The sequence below is a fragment of the Melopsittacus undulatus genome, chromosome 6 (genome assembly GCF_012275295.1).
Source record: "Melopsittacus undulatus isolate bMelUnd1 chromosome 6, bMelUnd1.mat.Z, whole genome shotgun sequence".
Classification (NCBI taxonomy): Eukaryota; Metazoa; Chordata; class Aves; order Psittaciformes; family Psittaculidae; genus Melopsittacus; species Melopsittacus undulatus.
The window spans coordinates 7127717-7145513 of record NC_047532.1 but is presented as its reverse complement, the minus strand read 5'-3'; the positions used below and the strand labels follow the sequence as shown (position 1 = coordinate 7145513).

At 46.2% G+C, this 17797-nt stretch overlaps 1 protein-coding gene across 2 annotated transcripts in view; it reads right to left on the bottom strand.

Annotated features, from left to right (window-relative positions):
* Nucleotides 1–849: 849 nt before the first annotated feature.
* Nucleotides 850–17797, bottom strand: part of LOC101869171 (gamma-aminobutyric acid type A receptor subunit theta) — a 69931-nt gene continuing 52983 nt past the window's right edge. The window contains exons 5-9 of one of the 2 annotated variants that reach the window (XM_005151205.4): nucleotides 11103–11185; nucleotides 6816–6953; nucleotides 5012–5164; nucleotides 2017–2273; nucleotides 850–1529 (exon numbers count right to left, since the gene is read on the bottom strand). In XM_005151205.4, the coding sequence (XP_005151262.1) occupies nucleotides 1152–1529; nucleotides 2017–2273; nucleotides 5012–5164; nucleotides 6816–6953; nucleotides 11103–11185 (1009 nt within the window). In that variant the 3' untranslated portion in view covers nucleotides 850–1151. The remainder of the gene's footprint in view (nucleotides 1530–2016; nucleotides 2274–5011; nucleotides 5165–6815; nucleotides 6954–11102; nucleotides 11186–17797) is intronic. The other variant, XM_005151206.3, reaches the window with a different exon arrangement.

The window sequence follows — 17797 nt, the reverse complement described above, 5'->3', positions numbered from 1 at the left end:
CTCTAGTACGAGCTGAGACTCCGACCTCCAACCTCACAAAGCTGCAGTGAGCAAACAAAACCCTGCTATTCCCCCAAAACACTGCCAGTTAAATGTCATCTGTGTTCTCTTTCTACAAAAGACATTACAAAACCCCCCTCCCCAGCTCCCCTCCCCAGAAAACATGCTTGCACGCACACATCCGTATCTACATACATGCGCACATACACGCACACAGATGCTTCGCACACACACACACGCACTCATACAGGAAAAACAGTTTGCAAACTCCTGAAGGTGGAAAAAGGCAACTTGCAAATGTGCCTTTGTTTTTGATAAGCTCCCTCCTCACTCCCCCCCTCCCGTAACCCCACATTGCCCCTTCCCTCCCAAATAATTGCCTTGTCCTCCCCCCTTCCCAGCTCTTCCAAAATAAATATTCTTTTTTATTTGTTGGTTTAAAAGATTCTTTTAGGCTTGTAAGCAAGAGAGAGGGAGAGGGAGAGAGAAAAAGAAAAGAGAAATCTCATGGCATGAGAATGAACCCACTGTCTCATGAATCCATGAAAGGATAAATATGAAAGGGTTAAGAGCAGTGACAGAAGAAAGATTAAAAAAATATAACAACACTGAGAAGAGGAAGATGAAATTCAGTAGTGAAATGGAAGTGAGGATAGCGCGTTAGTGAGCACAGCCAAAGATAACCTATCGCCCCACCAGCTTTTGACTCGATTTCTTTAAATCTCCCTCCCCCCCTTTTTTAAAACTTTTTCTTGTTTTTTGTGTGTTTTTTCTTTTTTTATGTCATTTTTTCTCTTTTTTTTCTTCTTTTTTTTGATTTTTTGAGTGTTCTTTTTTTTTGTGGTTTTGTTTGTTTGGTTTTTTTTACAATGGTTGAAGTCCTTCAGCAGGAAACCAAAATCAAGGCAAACACATCCCTCCCTGAAACCAAAGCCCCTCCCATATACCCTTCTCTCCCTTACCCCCCCAACACACACTCCGTGGTTCTACATGTGCTGAAAAGAGAAGAGTAAGCTTAGAATAAATCTAATGAATCAAAGGAATAAATGATAATGATAGTAAAGAGTAAAACCCAAACCCAAAAGACCACAACACTCCTGTGTTGTCATTGTCTGAGTGTCTGTCCCTATCTCTCTTGGAGGCTGCAGGCATCAATTTACATAGTACAACCAGTAAACAAGGTTGAAGAATCCAAAGGTGATTGGAAAAATGATTCGTGACCACTTGTCAATGGTGCTGACGTCTGCCAGGTCTGGGATTTTGAGCTTCAGCTTAGATGACCGCCGGCGGAGACGGCTGTTGGCACGGTTGCGGGCTGCAGCATGGTGGGTCAGCGGACCATGGCGGTCCAGGGTTGGGTGGTGACCAAATCCATCCCGAGAGGCCAGCTGCTTGCGGAACTGGATTCCTGAGCCTTCGAAGGACATGACAGAGTTTCGAGAGTCGCCAACACTGCTCATCATGTCCGTGGCCAGCAGCTCATTGTTCATCTCCAGAGTGCTGAGGAGGATGTTACCGTAAGGGTCAACCTACAACAGGGAAGACAGAGAAAAAGGTAGGGGGGATATCCTGTGTACAAAGCACACAGGGACACCCTCCGGGATGATGCTGAGCTGTTTTCTTTGTAGCAATACTAGTGACAGGGTCATTTTGTGAGCTCTGAACCTGGACTTTTGCATTTGAAAACGTTGTCCCACCAGTGCCGGAGTCAAAGGACTAGCCACATGTGCTTGCAGCAGACTTCTAAGTTGGGTAGTATGATTTGCCCAACACGGTAGAAATAAAAGCCACATGGGTACTTCTGGGTACACAAGCTCTATGCAAGAGGATTGTCCTGATGAGACTGGCTTGAGGATGACGGCAAAATGATCAGGGAGAAAAACATTCCCAGTAATCACCAGACAGGGGAAGTGGAATTGATCTCTCATGATGAGAAAGACTGCTCCACAGCTCACTCAGGACTGAATGAACAGTGGAGTCTGAGGTTTCCTGCCACAATGAAAGAAGGGGACAAACCTGCTCTCTCACCCTCTTCTCCTCGTAACGGTGACGCTCATTGTTGGCCTTGCCGATCCGTTCACTCTGTTTCTTTTGCTGCCGGGGGCCTCGCCCGAAGAATATGTAGTTGACAAAAGCATACTCCAGGAGTGCCAGGAACACAAAGACAAAGCAGCCCATGAGATAAACATCGATAGCCTTGACGTAAGGGATCTTTGGGAGAGTCTCCCGCAGATGGGTGTTGATGGTAGTCATTGTAAGTACCGTGGTGACCCCTGTAAGGAGAGGGTAGGTGCTCAGTTACGAAGGTGGGATGGTTTCCTGAAATGCTACCCTCATTTACCCTACCCCTTTCTCCAAGCTGGACAACCTCAGAAAGGACAGGATCAGTGCAGCTGGGAAGAGAAGTGCCATTATTTTTTGCCCAGCTGCTTAGTGCAAATCACTGCAGACTACAAACCAGATGCCAACAGTGGGAGAAAATGTCAAAGCTGAGTATCATCAGGATGATGGGCATAAACATCCTCTGGACCTTGGATCTTTAAATCCTCCCTGATCTTCCCTCTTTGCCTCAGCATGGTAGGAAACATTTCAGTCTCTCTCAGCCTCTTCTCCCTTTTTTCTACTTCATGAACACATCAGGTTTCCCTACACGCTACTGAATGCCTCAGTATCCTTGACATGAATTTATAATTGGCTGTGTCTTTCCAATGCCATGAATAGGAGATAGAGTGAAGAGATTCCCTCTTCATGGTGCTTTCTTTCTGTGCCTACATCATAGGCTTCTGTCTACATCCTTGACCCCATCAATTCCCACCTTCCTCTCACCAGCTTTACCACTCACTACTTCAACTATAATCTGTACACACTCCTCCCATGGTTCTCATGCTCTCCTTTATAGGTCTAACTCATATTTCTCGCATCTTGAATAAACATTACTTGGTCTCACTGAACACATTTTCCCCATCTACTCAGTCTCCAAGAGCCTGGTGCACCATAATTACTCTCATAGCTTCAGTCTTCCTCAGTTTCTTCTCAGCCTCCTTCCTTCTCTGGACTGTCAGAGTGGCCTCAGATCTGTCTCTTTGACAGTCTTCTGCCAACTTCATTAAGATGGCAATGAGCCTTCCTGCTTAATTTGAGCGCAGTAACTTTCCCTCTTCAACCTAATCTTCTTTTCCGACTTCTCTAGCTCAGCTGTCCTGCTTTTCTTACTACCTTGCTGATCTCTTTTCTTCCAGTGTCCCTCCTCCTCATCTCTCTTTTGGCAGCTCTCTTAGTCTCCATGACCTTAATTTGCTATTCTGGTCTCAGCCCTACCTCTACAGTGATGGCTCTCAAACCTCTTTGTGCATCCTGGACCTCTGCTTGTCCTGCTTCCTTTTCACCCTCATGGACTCTTTAGTGTCATTCTTGATAAAAGATTAAAGATTTGGAGAACTAATAGTCTTCAGTTCACAGAAGAATAAACAGAAGTGAGATATATTTTTACTCACAGAATATATTAGTTTGTCTATATTTAGACAGTAGTCTAAATATCCAGAAATCTGGGGCAAAGAAACGTGGAATAGAATGTTATCCACATCTCCATTAAGAACTGGACAAGTTGCAATGGAGACTTTGGACAAAGAAGAGCTTTTTGATTGAATAAGCAGGCAAATCTGGAGATAAAGCCCAGAGGAAGCTGTGGAGTCTCCTTCTTTGAAGCTTTTTAAGGACAAGTTATATAGAGAGCTGTCAGGAATAGTTCAGGGAGAGCTGTTACAGCTCTGATCTACAATGTTTTTCTTCTGTCTTCTCCTCTGAATCCAGATGTCAGCAGAAATTCAACATCTGTGCATCTCATGTCCATCCTTCTGCTTGTGCTTTCACTGTGCCAGTAATGTCTGCCATGGACTCTTTTTTCATCCCTCAGTGATTATACTCTTGTCAATGCAACTTACCTTTTTAATTTACCATGTTATCGTTGCTCCCTCCCTGCCTCCCTGCTCAGCCTCTCCAAGCAAGCACAGCCAAATCATCTATTTTATATCATTGTATAAAACATCCTTCCTTTGCATCTTCTCAAACTCTGTCTTCTCCTAGAGTCAATTTCAGCCCCCAACCTTTTCTGCAGGACCTGGCCTCTACCTGTGCTTGATTGCCTCTCCAAGCTGTTTCCCTTTCACAGATGAAGTCCTTCTCCCTCCTTGGCTCTCCTATTTCCTCTGAACTTTCTAACATGTTGCACAGCCCCATTCTCATATGCCAGCCATCCCCCCTTTCTCCTGTTCCTTCTCCAAAATCCTCAACTGCAATCCACCCCCACTTCCCTTCTGTTGCTTAAAAGACTTCATTTATTTCCTCTTATAGGAAAACATTCCTATTTAGGGGAACATGCACTTAAGAATTCAGACTTCAACTACTGTGCCACATTTGCCTTGGTTATGAAGGTCTTCAGCTACAAAAAGTGTCTGTATGTGGCTTAAACTATCATGAAAACGTGTAATGCCATTTCCTTTATTTTTTTCATCTTTTAGCCATTCATCCACCATTCTTCCTACTCTTTGGCCACCCACCCTCAGCATTTATCATCCAACTAACTGGTCCTGGCACACCCGTTGGCCAAGATGTGTCCAGATTTTCTTAAGAAAACAAGTACAAACCAGAGTGAAGGAACTTATGGGCTCATGGCACGTCATAGTCTTACACGTATGAGAAGCTACGGTCACTTATGCTTTTGTTATAGAGTCTAAACTTGCACCCACAGAAATTCATGGGAGAACTTATACTGATTCACATAATACAGCTTGAAGCTTGGGAAGTACTGATACTTCCGAACAGAAAAAGCAGCTTTTCTGGATGAAAATTTGTTTTCAGAAAAAAATGTAATTCTTTTTGGATGACAAGATTAAGAGTCCTATGTGGCCTTCTTAGCTGCTACCTCATGAAAAAGAGGTATTTTCTTATAGATGTCCCAGCTGATCTCCCTCAAAAAAGCACCTTCTACAACATATAATGAAAAGGTACATACCCAATGCCACTCGTGCAGCAGAAGCATCGTAATTGATCCAGAAGGAGACCCAGGACAGGATGGTGATGAGAATAGATGGCATGTAAGTCTGCAGGATGAAGTAACCAATGTTCCTCTTAATCCGGAAACTCAAGGATAAGCGTAGATAAGAACCTGTCAATTAGATATTAAAGGGAGATGTTTGAGAGGAGGGAATGGCTGTATTTATGGTAAGAGCTTAGGTTAGAAATTGGAATTCTATTTGGAAAATGCTGTCAAGAGGCAGGGATAATGAGAAATTTCTTTTTTCTCTTCATTTAGTTATGCAGACTCATCAGTTTTTAGAAGGGGGCTCTTCAGAGTCTGCTCAGATGGCTCAGAATATTAAGAAGAAAGGAAATTCTACATAAAATACATTATCACATCAAGCATCACTGGAGAATGTCCATTCAGTACTGAAACTGCTATTATGGTGTGTGCCAATTTGATACAGGCTTACACAGGAGACTTTAACCCTATATCTAGATGCAGTGAGATGATTTTCCGATGTTTCATGTGCTAGCTTTGCCTCCAAACAGCAATGAAGATCTGAATCATATTTTTCCCTAGCTGTTCTAAAAATGGGTTATGGTCAGACTGGGTAAATTCATATGCAAATAGAGTACTGTTAGTTAATCTCTAGGTCTTTTTTGTTTCTTTCCAAGTTGTTGCAACTTCTTCCTAATCTTTTTCCAAATCTAATGGGGATACTGATATTTCTACAGTTCTTTCATTGGAGTAGGGTCATTCAGACAGGAACAAAGCAGGACCTCTCTCATTGCTGTGAACCAAAGTCCAAGTCATTCTTCCTTACCCTAGGCAACACAGCAGTCTGAAACATGGGTGTAATCATGGGTTGGCCGTGAAAATTACAAGACAGTCCTTAATGATCAAGGAAGTAGACTAGGAAAAAGAAGGTCATGTTCTCCCAACATTATATGCCATTTGCATAACTTGAACACAGTATTTCATCAATCTTTTCATGAAGGTCTTACCTATTTAGACTGCAAATTTCTTTTGGAGGAACACTACCTCCTGTTGCAGGTCTCTAGATCACCAGTGCAATGGCACCTTGCTCCCAGCATACCCCGAGGTGCTATTGTAGCAACATCACCATCTGCCACCACTGCTGATGGGCTCAGGCTGTGACTTCATGGCATTTCAAAAATTGTCCTATTTAGCAGGTGTGTGGCATGCTGTTTTGGCAGTGAACTCTGTGCCAGATCTAAGTAAAGCCAGCAACCAAAATCCAAACCCTTCCAACTTTCCAACTGGCAGTATGTGAATTGTCCAAGGTATTCTCTCCAGATCTTTCTATTGCCATGCGCAGATGGGTTTGCATCCTATTATAGACCACTTTCTTTTCAACTGATATATTCTTCTGCTTACTATTGCACCTACAGTAGCTTTGAGAGCAAGTTAAAAACCACATGATAAGGTAAAGGCTGAGAATCTTCTAAAGAGGTTCTGGTTTGAGCTCAGTTGGTGTTTCGACTGTTCTGACTAAGAAATGAAAACAACTGTAGCAAAAAAAAAAATGTTCCCATAAATGTCTGAAGAGAAGAAGCAAAAAAAAACCCAAAACCAAAACCCAAAAAAACTCAAAACAAAACCAATTTGATGATTTGTCGGGCACAGAAAATGCCTCTTTTCCAAATGAATGGGACCCTAAACTGAAGCCTAGATCCTAAGTTAATGCCTCAGCATCTGAATCAGAGGAACACCCACAGATGCTGATCAGCAGAAGGTTTGCACATTCCATGGCATCCCTTCAGCAGAGACTTACCGGTGGTGAAGACCACTTCCCTGCTGACCAGCCTCTGCTCGATAATGGTGAACTGGGGCAGCTCTAGCACCTCCATCCCAGTGACGGCAGAATCATTTCCTTGCCAGAAGAAGACAATGTCATCAACCGTGTAACCATCTGCAGAGATGAAGAAGCACAGAGTGAGAACTAAGCTGACAAGCTGGAGCTGGTAACACCCCCATTTTCACTAAGTTATCTGGAAGTGGATCCAAAGGGAACCCCACACCATCAGATAGCAGACATAGCTCCTCCCTACTGATGTACATTTCTTCTTCAGCTGAGCTTGGCAGTACAGTCCTCAGGGGAAGAGGAAAAAGGTGGTCAGAGCTCCCACTTCTGGCTAGAATTCAGCAGAAAAAGGTGAGAAGTGGCCAAGCCTTGACTGGCCACTCAATAATCTCCATTGCTGATATGACAGGGACTTGTGCATCAGAAGCCTGTCAAATGCATCAAACACTGCATTTTGGTTTTTAAAACCTGCCTCCTTTTACCAGAAGGGGGAGATCACACAACACATTCCGGTGGGGACAAGGTAAACAGAGCATCTAGGTATTAAACATTCCCAGAGAGAAAAAGATCCAGAGCAGCAGTTGAAAATTGAACATCAGAGAACCTTCTTCTTCTAAGTACCATCAGTCAACATTTGGAGCCGAGAACTGGACAGAGTCTGAGATGAGGGGTTGCTTTTACTATGTGCTGACTGAAAAAGCACTAATAGGAGAAGAGAGGGAGTCAGGCTGGTAACACATACTCTTCCCTAGTGTTTCAGGGGAATGTATGTCTTAATTCAGTCAACGGTACAGCATTTTACCAACCTATACTTGCCAAACAAGGAGGAAGTGCTGAGGAGCCCATAGAAACAGTCCCAGGAGAAAGACTTCTTGAGATGTTCTAGACTTATAGGGAATGAGGCCTAAGCAGCTCCCTTCCCATCAGTGTGATGTTTACAGTCCTGCCCATTGCCTTTGTGAGCAAGGATTCATCTCCACTTAAAAATGAATGCCACTTGTGGCAAGCTGGGTTTTGAAGCACTATGGCTGTTGCTGCACAAGGAGTGGCCTCTTAATCTAAGCAAAGTGCAGAGCTGCTTAGGAGAACCTCTGTGTGCAAAGAAGCAGTAATATATGTACAGGCTTTGGTACGTCACGGTGCAAGGCTTCCTTTAGAGCATGAACTTCACCTATGCCCATAGACCACTTTAATTCACAGCCTGCATTGCAGCATGACAGCCTTGTCCACAAGCCCTTGCAGCAGAGAGGCAGTTGGCTGGCGATACCTAGCAAGGCTAACATCCACTAGAGAGCTGGCATCAAAACCAGCACCAGTGGGATCTGGGGAATGATGGGTTGTTGAATGTACCATGGAGGAGATATTCTGCTACCTAGCCACAGATCAGAGCTGAACCTTTGAGGATGGTGCAAGAAGTGGAGAAAGAACTGAGAAGCCTGGTCTAATCTCATAGCTGACCCTGCTTTGAGCTGCAGTCTGGACTAGAGACACCCTGAGGTCTCTTCCCAAACTGAATTATTTGATGACTGTGTAGCCTCCAAACCCACATCCTGTGCTCTCAGTCATTACTGTGCTTATTCATGGGTGCTAAGAAATAATGATCTTCCAAATGCCATGCCAGATCTGCTTCTGATGTAAAACAGCCAAGCCAGGGCTCCACCTCCTCACCTCATGGCATGATCCTGCTCCCATAGCAGTAAGTGGTAAAGAACCCACATCTACGAGCCCACAGAGATTTGGGACCCTTAGGTTATCATCTCACCTGCCACAGACATTGGGTTACCTCTGGGTGTTGCGCTGCCTCAAGTACCCCAGCTTTGTGCACAGGACCTGGTATTTGCATCATCTGTGAGGGGGAAACTGCAGCATCTTGCCCAGAGCACTGAGACCGAGTGTGGCAAGCAGTAAGAAACAGCCACTCCTCCCGCTGGTTGCTTCCAGCAGCTCAAACACTCTCAGCCGAAAACATTGTGTACGATTTTACATTTGAATTCATCTGGCTCAGACTTTCAGACTCTGGTGGTTGCTCCCAGTTTGCCTAGGAGGTTACCAAGCCCTTTCCACCCAGCACTCCCCCTCTGCAGAGGTGCCCCAGCCTGTAAACAAGTCACCTCTCTACCTCCTTTGCAGTAAACAAATCAGATTGAGCTATTGAGGTTTCCCATTGCAAAACATCTGCTCTAGCCCTTGAACCACTTCCAGCATCTTTGCTCAACCTCTTCTGATTTCTCAGCTTCCTTTCTTTATTTTCACACCCAAACATAGACAGAGCCCCTTTCCCCAGATCACCAGCAATGTATTCAGAGGCTAATTGATGCCCTGTTCTGATTCATAGCTCCCTGCTTTATATAACCAAGACTCACTCCAGTCCTTTACAAGAGCCTTGCTACAACCCCTCCAGCAATGATGCTCTGGGGTGCCATCCCTTCATCATTGCCCCAGGTCAACACCCATGGGGGTACAAGTCCCTCAGAATGGCAGCCTGGCCTGTGCTCCTGCACCCAGGCACAGACCTTTGCATTTAGCTGCATTCAAATGCATTCTGGATGCATTCAGATCAGGAGGTATTCATACGTGCAACAAGCAAGCCATGCGGACTGCTATCTTCATCATCCACATATTTAACAGCAGTGACTTCAAATTTACTTCCTGATCTGCAATGAAAATGCCAAATTACAGTAACTAATTTTAGGAGATCTCGCAGTTAACCAGCTCTATTCCATTTATTGCATGACCTGCTGGTATGGGGTACCATTTTCTGTATCTTTTTTTTATTATGGCATTACGCAATACGAAATCAAACGTGTTTTTCAGGAAGCCATTTTTTAAAGTGATTCAAAAGGGAAAGGTTGCTCCGTCTATAAATAAATGCTTTGCTTTGATTTCTAGCTTTAAAAAGAAAACCAGATTTCCATTTTACTTTTAAAAACAAAAGAACTTGCACAAAGACAAGGAGTTTCACCCTGGAATATCATAAAGTATTGATATGACATCTTAAAATGCCAGATTAACAGCCTGTTTGCAGCCTGCCTCATCAGGCTTTTGTTGAATCCCTGCACACAGCTAGGCAGGGGTATGCGGTAAGGACGATTTGTGGGATGAAGGGATAGGATCAACAAGCAGTGCCAGGACTGGCTTATCTCCTGCAGGTAAGTATCCTGAGCTACTGCAGAGAAGGAGACCCCAGCTGCCTGCTGCTGCTTTCCAAACCCAGCACCTCTGTATCATGAAAGGGCTATTTTGGTGGGTTTGGGGTTTTGGGTTTCTAATATGTAATATTTTTATGCCAGCATAAAAGGACTGTTATTCCAGAGCTGTGTGGACTTGGAAGCAAACAAAATGGAGCCCTGCAGATTTTGAATGTGCAAGTGTGTAAAAGACAAAAGCTCTGAGGAAGGAAACTACTGAATCTCTTCATCTCAGCATGGATCTTAGAAATATCATAAGGAAACATAGCTTTGACTAACAAATTGGCTTGACATGTCCCATTAAGAACAAAATCGCAACGTGGGGAACTGTGGGTAATTCTCTGCCTTCTGTTTTCTTGGTTGTACCGTAAACTACTCTCAAAATGCTAAGGAGTGCCAGAAATGACATGTCATTAGTGCCTCCAGCAGGACCTAATTTACATCCCATTACCCGCCACACCAAGTGCTGTGCATCCTGAGCAACCCGAGCGAGCGGGAGCAGGAAGGGGGCTCCCAGGCACAGGCAGGGCTGGGAGGCTGCACGGCACCTTCCAGCTATGGATGCCGTGGGACCTCTTTTATGAAGAAAGCAATTCTCTGATAATCACTGCTGAAACTGCATCATCATTACAGTGAGATCTGCTGCTCTGGACTGCTCCTGTGGGGATACTGCAGTGCATTTTTATGAGGGAGAGCCGGACCTCCTCCGCCAGCACGGTTGGAAGAGATTTTCCATAAGAGCCAAGGGAAGATCCAGGTGTGGGAGGGCTTGGTTCCCATTTCCCATGCAGAGCAGGGCCAGTCATGAGTGAGGGCAGGCTCCCAGGGATTTGTTAGGCTTTCACCCCCCTTCGGAGAGTGAGAGTGATTTTAATGCCCAGCCTGCTGCTAAAGCTCCATTGTCCTGGGCATGTCACCCACAAGGTCCTTTCAGGATGGAGGTTGAATTAGGGACCCTGGTCCTGCCCATAAAACACTTGGGAGGCATCCCAGGAGCAGGACGCTGTGGGATAGACTGGGTGGCATCAGGTACCCCGGGTGGCAGAGGATGGGCATGAGGCATACGCACAGCTCTCGATCTCCAGTGTGCAGTTCTGCTGGTCCAGGGGGTACCTCCGCAAGTCCATCATGCAAGCAGCTGTGGTGGTGATCCTAAAAGGGGAAGGGAGAAGAAAAAATCAGTTGTGTTTTTCCTTACAAAATATAAAATAAAACAAAAAAAAAGAAAAAGAAAAAGAGAAAAAGGAGAAATGAAAGGCAGACGTGAAAGTCAGGCAGCATTTGGGGCTGCTGTTTCCCTGGAAACCAGGGAGATCCATGGTGGGAGGTGTGTGGGGCGGGGGGCTGGATGCTGCTCAACCTCAACTGTATGGCATAAACCCTTCGTGACTCACGTCAGCAAGGCAGTATCTCTATTAACAGGGTGGGGAGGGATTTGTGTTCCTCCTCTGTCTCTCCCTTGAGAGAGACAAAGGAACCAGAAGTAGGCAGAGCGGGGAATAAGAGAGGCATGTCAGTTTGTAAGAGGGAGACTGGCAATACGTGTCCATAAAACCAAACAGGTATTGATTGAATTGCCCAGCAGTGACCTATGGAGAAGAATAGCTGACCACATCACCATTCTTCTTTCCTCCTGAGTTGCTCCAATGACCTACCTGCAGCACCCTCCCTTCCACCCATGCCCTCTCCATCGCACCCACTTTGGCACTGCCAAATCCAAAAGCCCAGACCCCACAAGTGTAGGAAGAGGGCATCAAGCAGGAACAGAGCAAATCCACATCTAACTCACCAGCTTGGCAATGTTAACAGACTGCCCCTGTTTCTCAAATATATTACTGCCCTTACTCCTTAATGCAGTTTTCTTCCTGTGTGATGTATGTGCGCAGAGTACTGAAGATGGGGGAGAGATTGGTGCATTCCCCCCCCCTCCTTTTTTTCAATTAACCATCTGGAAGGCATTAATCAAGCTACACATTTTTTTACTATGTAGGCATAACCAGCGAACTGTTAACAAGAAAGCTTTATCTTCTGAGCCCTGTGGCTTGGGAGAGAGAAAAGGGAGGGGAAAAAAGGAAAATCAAGAAAGCAGAGAGGATGAGATGGCAAACCAGCAAAAAAGGGGAGAAAAAAGGGAAAAAACCACCAAAGGTAGAAAAAGAGACCAGAAGGAGGGAGAGAATGGGTGAAGCTGGACAGAAAACTGCAAAGGATGGGGTAAAAAGGAGGTGGGGGGAAGCACCCCCAGTGGGGCAGCATCACCCCATGGGTAGCAGGGCAGGGGCTGCACAGGGCAGGCGAGGAGCCCCGCAGAGCTGCTGTCTCTTTAAGAAATCTCGTGTGCTAAATTTATCTCTCTGCTGTCTGTGAAGTCTGTTTGTAGGAGATGAAGCCTTGAGGAGAGCCTTTGCCACTGCCTGCTGTGCTATAAATAGACCCGAAGAGACGGAGGGAATTTATATATATCCTCAGTGAGTCTAGATACAACATTGCAACTGCCCTCTCTCCGGGCAGGGGGCCCAAGTGAGCTCTTAACCCTTTTATCTGGAATGCGGTTGGGGTGGAGAAGAAAGCTCGGAGGGGGGAGAAGGATAACGGGACATGGAGCTCTTAAATATTATCACTGTGGCTTTGGTATTGCATGCATTGGTATTACAGCCTCCCAGCTTGGCACCCCTAGGAAGGCTGCTGGAAACACAATACTTCTCCCACCCTGATCCTGATGGACCAGAGGAGGTGGGCACAGGAGAGCATGGTAGAGACAAGGACCTGAAGCATCCCTGGGGGGAGCTGCACCTTGCCCAATGAGGCAGGTGCAGAGTCCGTCCTGGCCAGGCACCGAGACCAAAGAGTCATGCACGGGCATGACTCATCCCCCTTTGCTGCACAAGGCATATACTATATATATATTGTACTGCACCCGTGGGAAATAGCAGTTACAAACGCGTTTTCCTGTTTTCCGCAAAGTGCAAGATGCAAAAATGACATTTTTCCACCCCATTTGTGCAACCCTGGGGGCTAAAACCTTTCCACAGTGTCCACCCCAAAACTGCAGCCTGGCTGGTTAACTTGGCCCCCACAAAGGACATCCAGGGGAAGCCTTTTCTGGTTTGAGAGGGACCCTCTTTCCTCTCACCAGGATTTGCTTATCACCTGCAGTGCTGGTTGGAAATGCAGAGCACGACACAGTGAGCTATGGCTACCACCCTCCATGCGCCAAATCCTGCTCACAGTAGCAGCCAGCATAAATCCAGAGCCACTCCAATGATTTTTGCAAGATCACACCAATTTATCTCAGCAGAGATTTACATCAGGGCAGAATTTAGCCCTTCTGGTTCAAAAATGAGAGAACCTCAGGACAGGTAGGACAAAAGGGAGAAAAAAAGACTAAGAAGGCATCTGTCCTCAAAAGGCACAGAGTTTCTCCTTTTTTCTCATTAAAGGGCAGGCGTATCTGCACTGTATAGTTCAGCATCCTCCAATGCTGCTCAGGCAGGTGAGACCTGGGACCACATAGGGTGAGGGTTTTGCTCTGCTTTCAGAGTAGAGATTGCAGAGCCACATGCCAGGAAACACCCATCTGGAGCAGTTCAGCTGTGGAGCAGTACCCACAGTGAGGTGTGCCTGGCAAGCCCAGGGATACCAGCACCACAGGACCACATGGATGTGGGGCTCCTGCAGCATGACAAGATGTGAGGGGCAGGTGGCCTGGGGCATCGAGTTCAGCTCAGGTCCTGCTTCTGGGCTTCCTAAACTCTGATGAACCAGCTCTACTTGGGATAAAGCTAGCGGCATCCCAGAGAGGAAGGAGTGTTTAATTCTTCAGACTTCAGATGTCAAAAAGCATCCTGGACACTAGCTTCCCTTTGCTGTACCCTGCTTGTGGTCCCTGGGTAACCCACAGCACAGCACCTGCCACTGTTGGTGAAATGCCCACCTATGGTCCTTGTGACTGATGCAACATTCACTTGCTCTTAGATCAAGAGATTTCTCTAGCTCCTTTGGTGGCTGTGTACTATAGGCAGGTGGGACTCAAAGGTATGAGAGGTTCCATTCACCTCTCGCAGCCAGAGGGCAATGGAAGCAAAACTCAGGCTCCTCAGTGACCTTGTGGGGCCACAGGACCAACCTCTGCCTCATGCTTTGATGAGTATAAATGTACTACCTTGTTACACTTCAAGCTGTTGTGAGATGTGTTTGCTTGGCGCATAGAAGATGGCATAGAGAAAACTGGATGGAGAGCTAGATGATGGGGATTTACACTAGGGAGCTCCTGCGTGTCTCAGCAGGGTTAACAGGCAGTAATAGTGGAAGGGAAGTAAGAGGTGGAAAAATGAGGAGAGGATCAAAGAGCGATGATGGCATGAGCACTGATGGAGGAGGCAGGAGTGGAAATGAGCGACAGCAGAGCAGATAGTGAGGGACAGGAGGCCACCAGGGTAAGAGAACATAGGAGAGGGATATGGGGAAGCAAGGGGTAAAGCAGCCTGGAGGAAGAGAACTGAAGAAGAAAGAGAGGTTAAAAGACAGAAAGCAGAGGAGTGGATAGTCACTCTGTGGGAAAGGAGATGAGGAGACAGAGAACAAAGCATCACCCTGTAAACAGCTCTAGACAGAGCACGCTGCCTCCAGAAGACACAACCAAAGTGAAAGGAAGCAGGGAGCGCGGGGGCCGGAGGGAATGCCAGGGAAGGATGCCACCTTCCCCGTGGCGTTAGCAAGAGGCGCTGGCGCCCGGCCAGGCTGCATCTTCTCCCTCTCCCTCCTCCTCTCCAGCTCCTCTACCCACCTCCCTCCCCTTTCAAACTCAGAAATTTGTGTGGTGTGAAATCTCATCTGCTTTGACGGCAATTCACAGAGACACTGCATCCGAGATGATGCGCACGATGCGCTCAATGAAGGGCCCCGCTCCCTCCAGCCCAGCCACCACCTCCACATCCCTTTTCCTCCCACAATCTCTGCCCACCTCATAGGCCTCCAGTGAAGCCCCCTCACATGTCACAACCTTTACACCTCCTTCCCCAAGAAAGACGTTCATGCCCTTGCCCTCATCCTTTCTCTCAGGTCTGTAGGCAGTCATGCTATCAAGCAGCCAAGTCCTCACTGTTCTGCTACTTTGCTGCACACCTGGCAGGTGGGCACAGTTCATGTGGGGGACACAGGGCTGTGGAGAAACTGGGGGGCAAAAAGGGAATACGTATTCATGAGATATCAAGCTTCTCTGCCAGGCTCTGAGCTAATGGAGATCCCTCTTCTCTGCCAGCACACAGTGGATCCAAGCAAAGCCAAAGTAGCATGGATACCTTGCTCTGGAGAGCATCTTCAGTCCCAGGAGAGGTTGAGACAAACCATCTCTAGAAAAGCAGCCATGAAGCTCTCTGAATGCTAGATCTCTATTTGCTACTATGAGGAAAGCTCTGCCAACTTAAAGCTTTTGTTGACAAAGCAGATGCTGGCACAGAAAGGGTAATGCACCTCACCCGGCTGTCCCTCTGCCTGCTCTGCAGCTGAACTCAGCAGCAGCAGAGGACTGTCCCACCACAGCTGCAGCTCAAAAGGTAATGCTCAACTTGCTGCAAATAGAAATACTTCTGTTCTCCACAGATACTTCAATTCTCTGACATGAACACCACCAGCCATTTCATTCCCTCTCCTGCTCTCCACATCACTGTTTACTTATTAATGGCTTCTGTCTTACTTAGAATGATTATATAAATTCACAAAGACTGAGCATCATAGAGCTCCAAACTGTCATTAAAACCTGCCATGGTTGAATGTTTTATTTCCACCTCCTCCTTATTCTGTTGCTGGCTGCCTCCAAGGTAACTGCACCTTCAGCTCCTGCCTGAGTCAGATCTCCCTGCAACAAACCTCAGCTCTATAGGCCTTCAGCCACCCGTTCATCCTCTAGATCATTTCCAGTGTCTTGGAAGAACCAAATTCACCAGCTACAAGTGTAAGGAGCAAAAAATTACTTCCCCCAGGTAGAATCTGATTTCAAACTGAGCAGGTCCAGGTTTAGATTGGATATAAGGAAGAAATTCTTTACTGTTAGGGTGATGAGGCACTGGAATGGGTTGCCCAGGGAGGTTGTGAATGCTCCATCCCTGGCAGTGTTCAAGGCCAGGCTGGATGAAGCCTTGGGTGATATGGTTTAGTGTGAGGTGTCCCTGCCCATGGCAGGGGGGTTGGAACTGGATGATCTTAAGGTCCTTTCCAACCCTAACTATTCTATGATTCTATGACTGGGTGGGTGAGAGGGGAAGCCTGTTATCTTTGAGGGATTCCTAAAGCAAGTGGTCTCCTACTTCCCTCAAGCTCATCCCTGCAAAATAAACTGCACTGTTTGCACCATAACTGCATCTATACCAGTGAACTAACCACACCTGCAACTGGTTTGTGAGCCAGTGTCTATAGTGTAGCCTTTGTCTACACTTACATTCTTAATCTCCAGAAGAAGGGTCTGGCTGCATGCAAAATACCCATTATGCATGGTTACCAGCCTCTGCTGTGCTCCAGCTGGGAAATGCCCAAGAGACTGTTTGTGGACACAGACAAAAACAGGAAACAAATTGACTATGTGGGCCACTGATGTCCAGTGCCCAGGAACATTCCCTGACACCTTTGGCTTCAAAAGGATGCTGCCTAAAATTCTGTATGGATGAGAATAGGAGTATAGCAGAACTATCCCCACTATTGCTTTTCTAATTCAAGGAAAGACAGAGCCAGCAGTTCAGGCACTTACCTGTCCTGCAGTTATGGATTAAGTGTCATTACATAGGGACTAACACAAACACTTCCACAGAAAAAGATAAACATTTCCTTAAGTTGCTGGTTGCAGCTGTTTGGATTTCAGCTCTCCCGAGAAGCTAAAGATGCTCCTGTCCCCCCGGGATACAGACTCCCAGAGCTCACAGCAGTTTGTAACAATAAGGCAAAGGGACGGAAGCAGCTCGGGTTTTGCAGGACTTGTGCAGGCTAACCCCATGGGGGAAGTTAGACTTGTAAGGGAATTCTGGTGACTAAGAGCAGAGAGAGAGGCAAAAAATTGCTGTTTTGCTGAACAGGGAGAAAAAGAAACCCAGACAAACTGATTATTTTTACTCTGTACATTCTCCAAGTCAGCCATAAAAACATGATAGCAAATGTCACCTTCTGCCTGGCAGTAAACACAAACTTTGAAGGGCCTGGAGGGATTTATAAACCCGTGGTGAATTCTGCCATTCTTTTAACACTGCCTGATCTTTGCAGACTCCTGGAGGTCATGTTAGAACCAAGAGCAAGGCAAGGATACGGAATATTTTCCACTTGTGTCTGCTTGCCTAAAACTGACTCCATAATCCTTGGCACAATCCTGCTAAGGTCACTCTGTTTCCAAAAGCATCTGTGCTTGCATAGGCATCCTTTGATAAATAACAGTGTGCGCTGCACTCAGATGGGCAAGGAAAGAAAACCTCTTCTAAACTAGTACTTAGGGTACCAATCATTTAATTCACCCATTTTTCCTGCCTGCAAAGTTGCCTTGGCTGCAAGGTTTTGCTTTTCTACCTCTTCATTCTATTCCAAATGTGCTGTGCATCTGGCAAGCTGTCAGCTGGACTGGGGAACAAGAGGGACTCAAGTGGAATATGTTTTAAGAGAGATTTGTTTGTTACAGTTGTTTCAGGCAGGAGTGACCTGCACTCCACAGAGCAGGAGGTCTCTTCCTTCAACAGCATCAGGCTGGGATGAAGTTGAATTAATAAAACAGTAACTCATAACATAAAT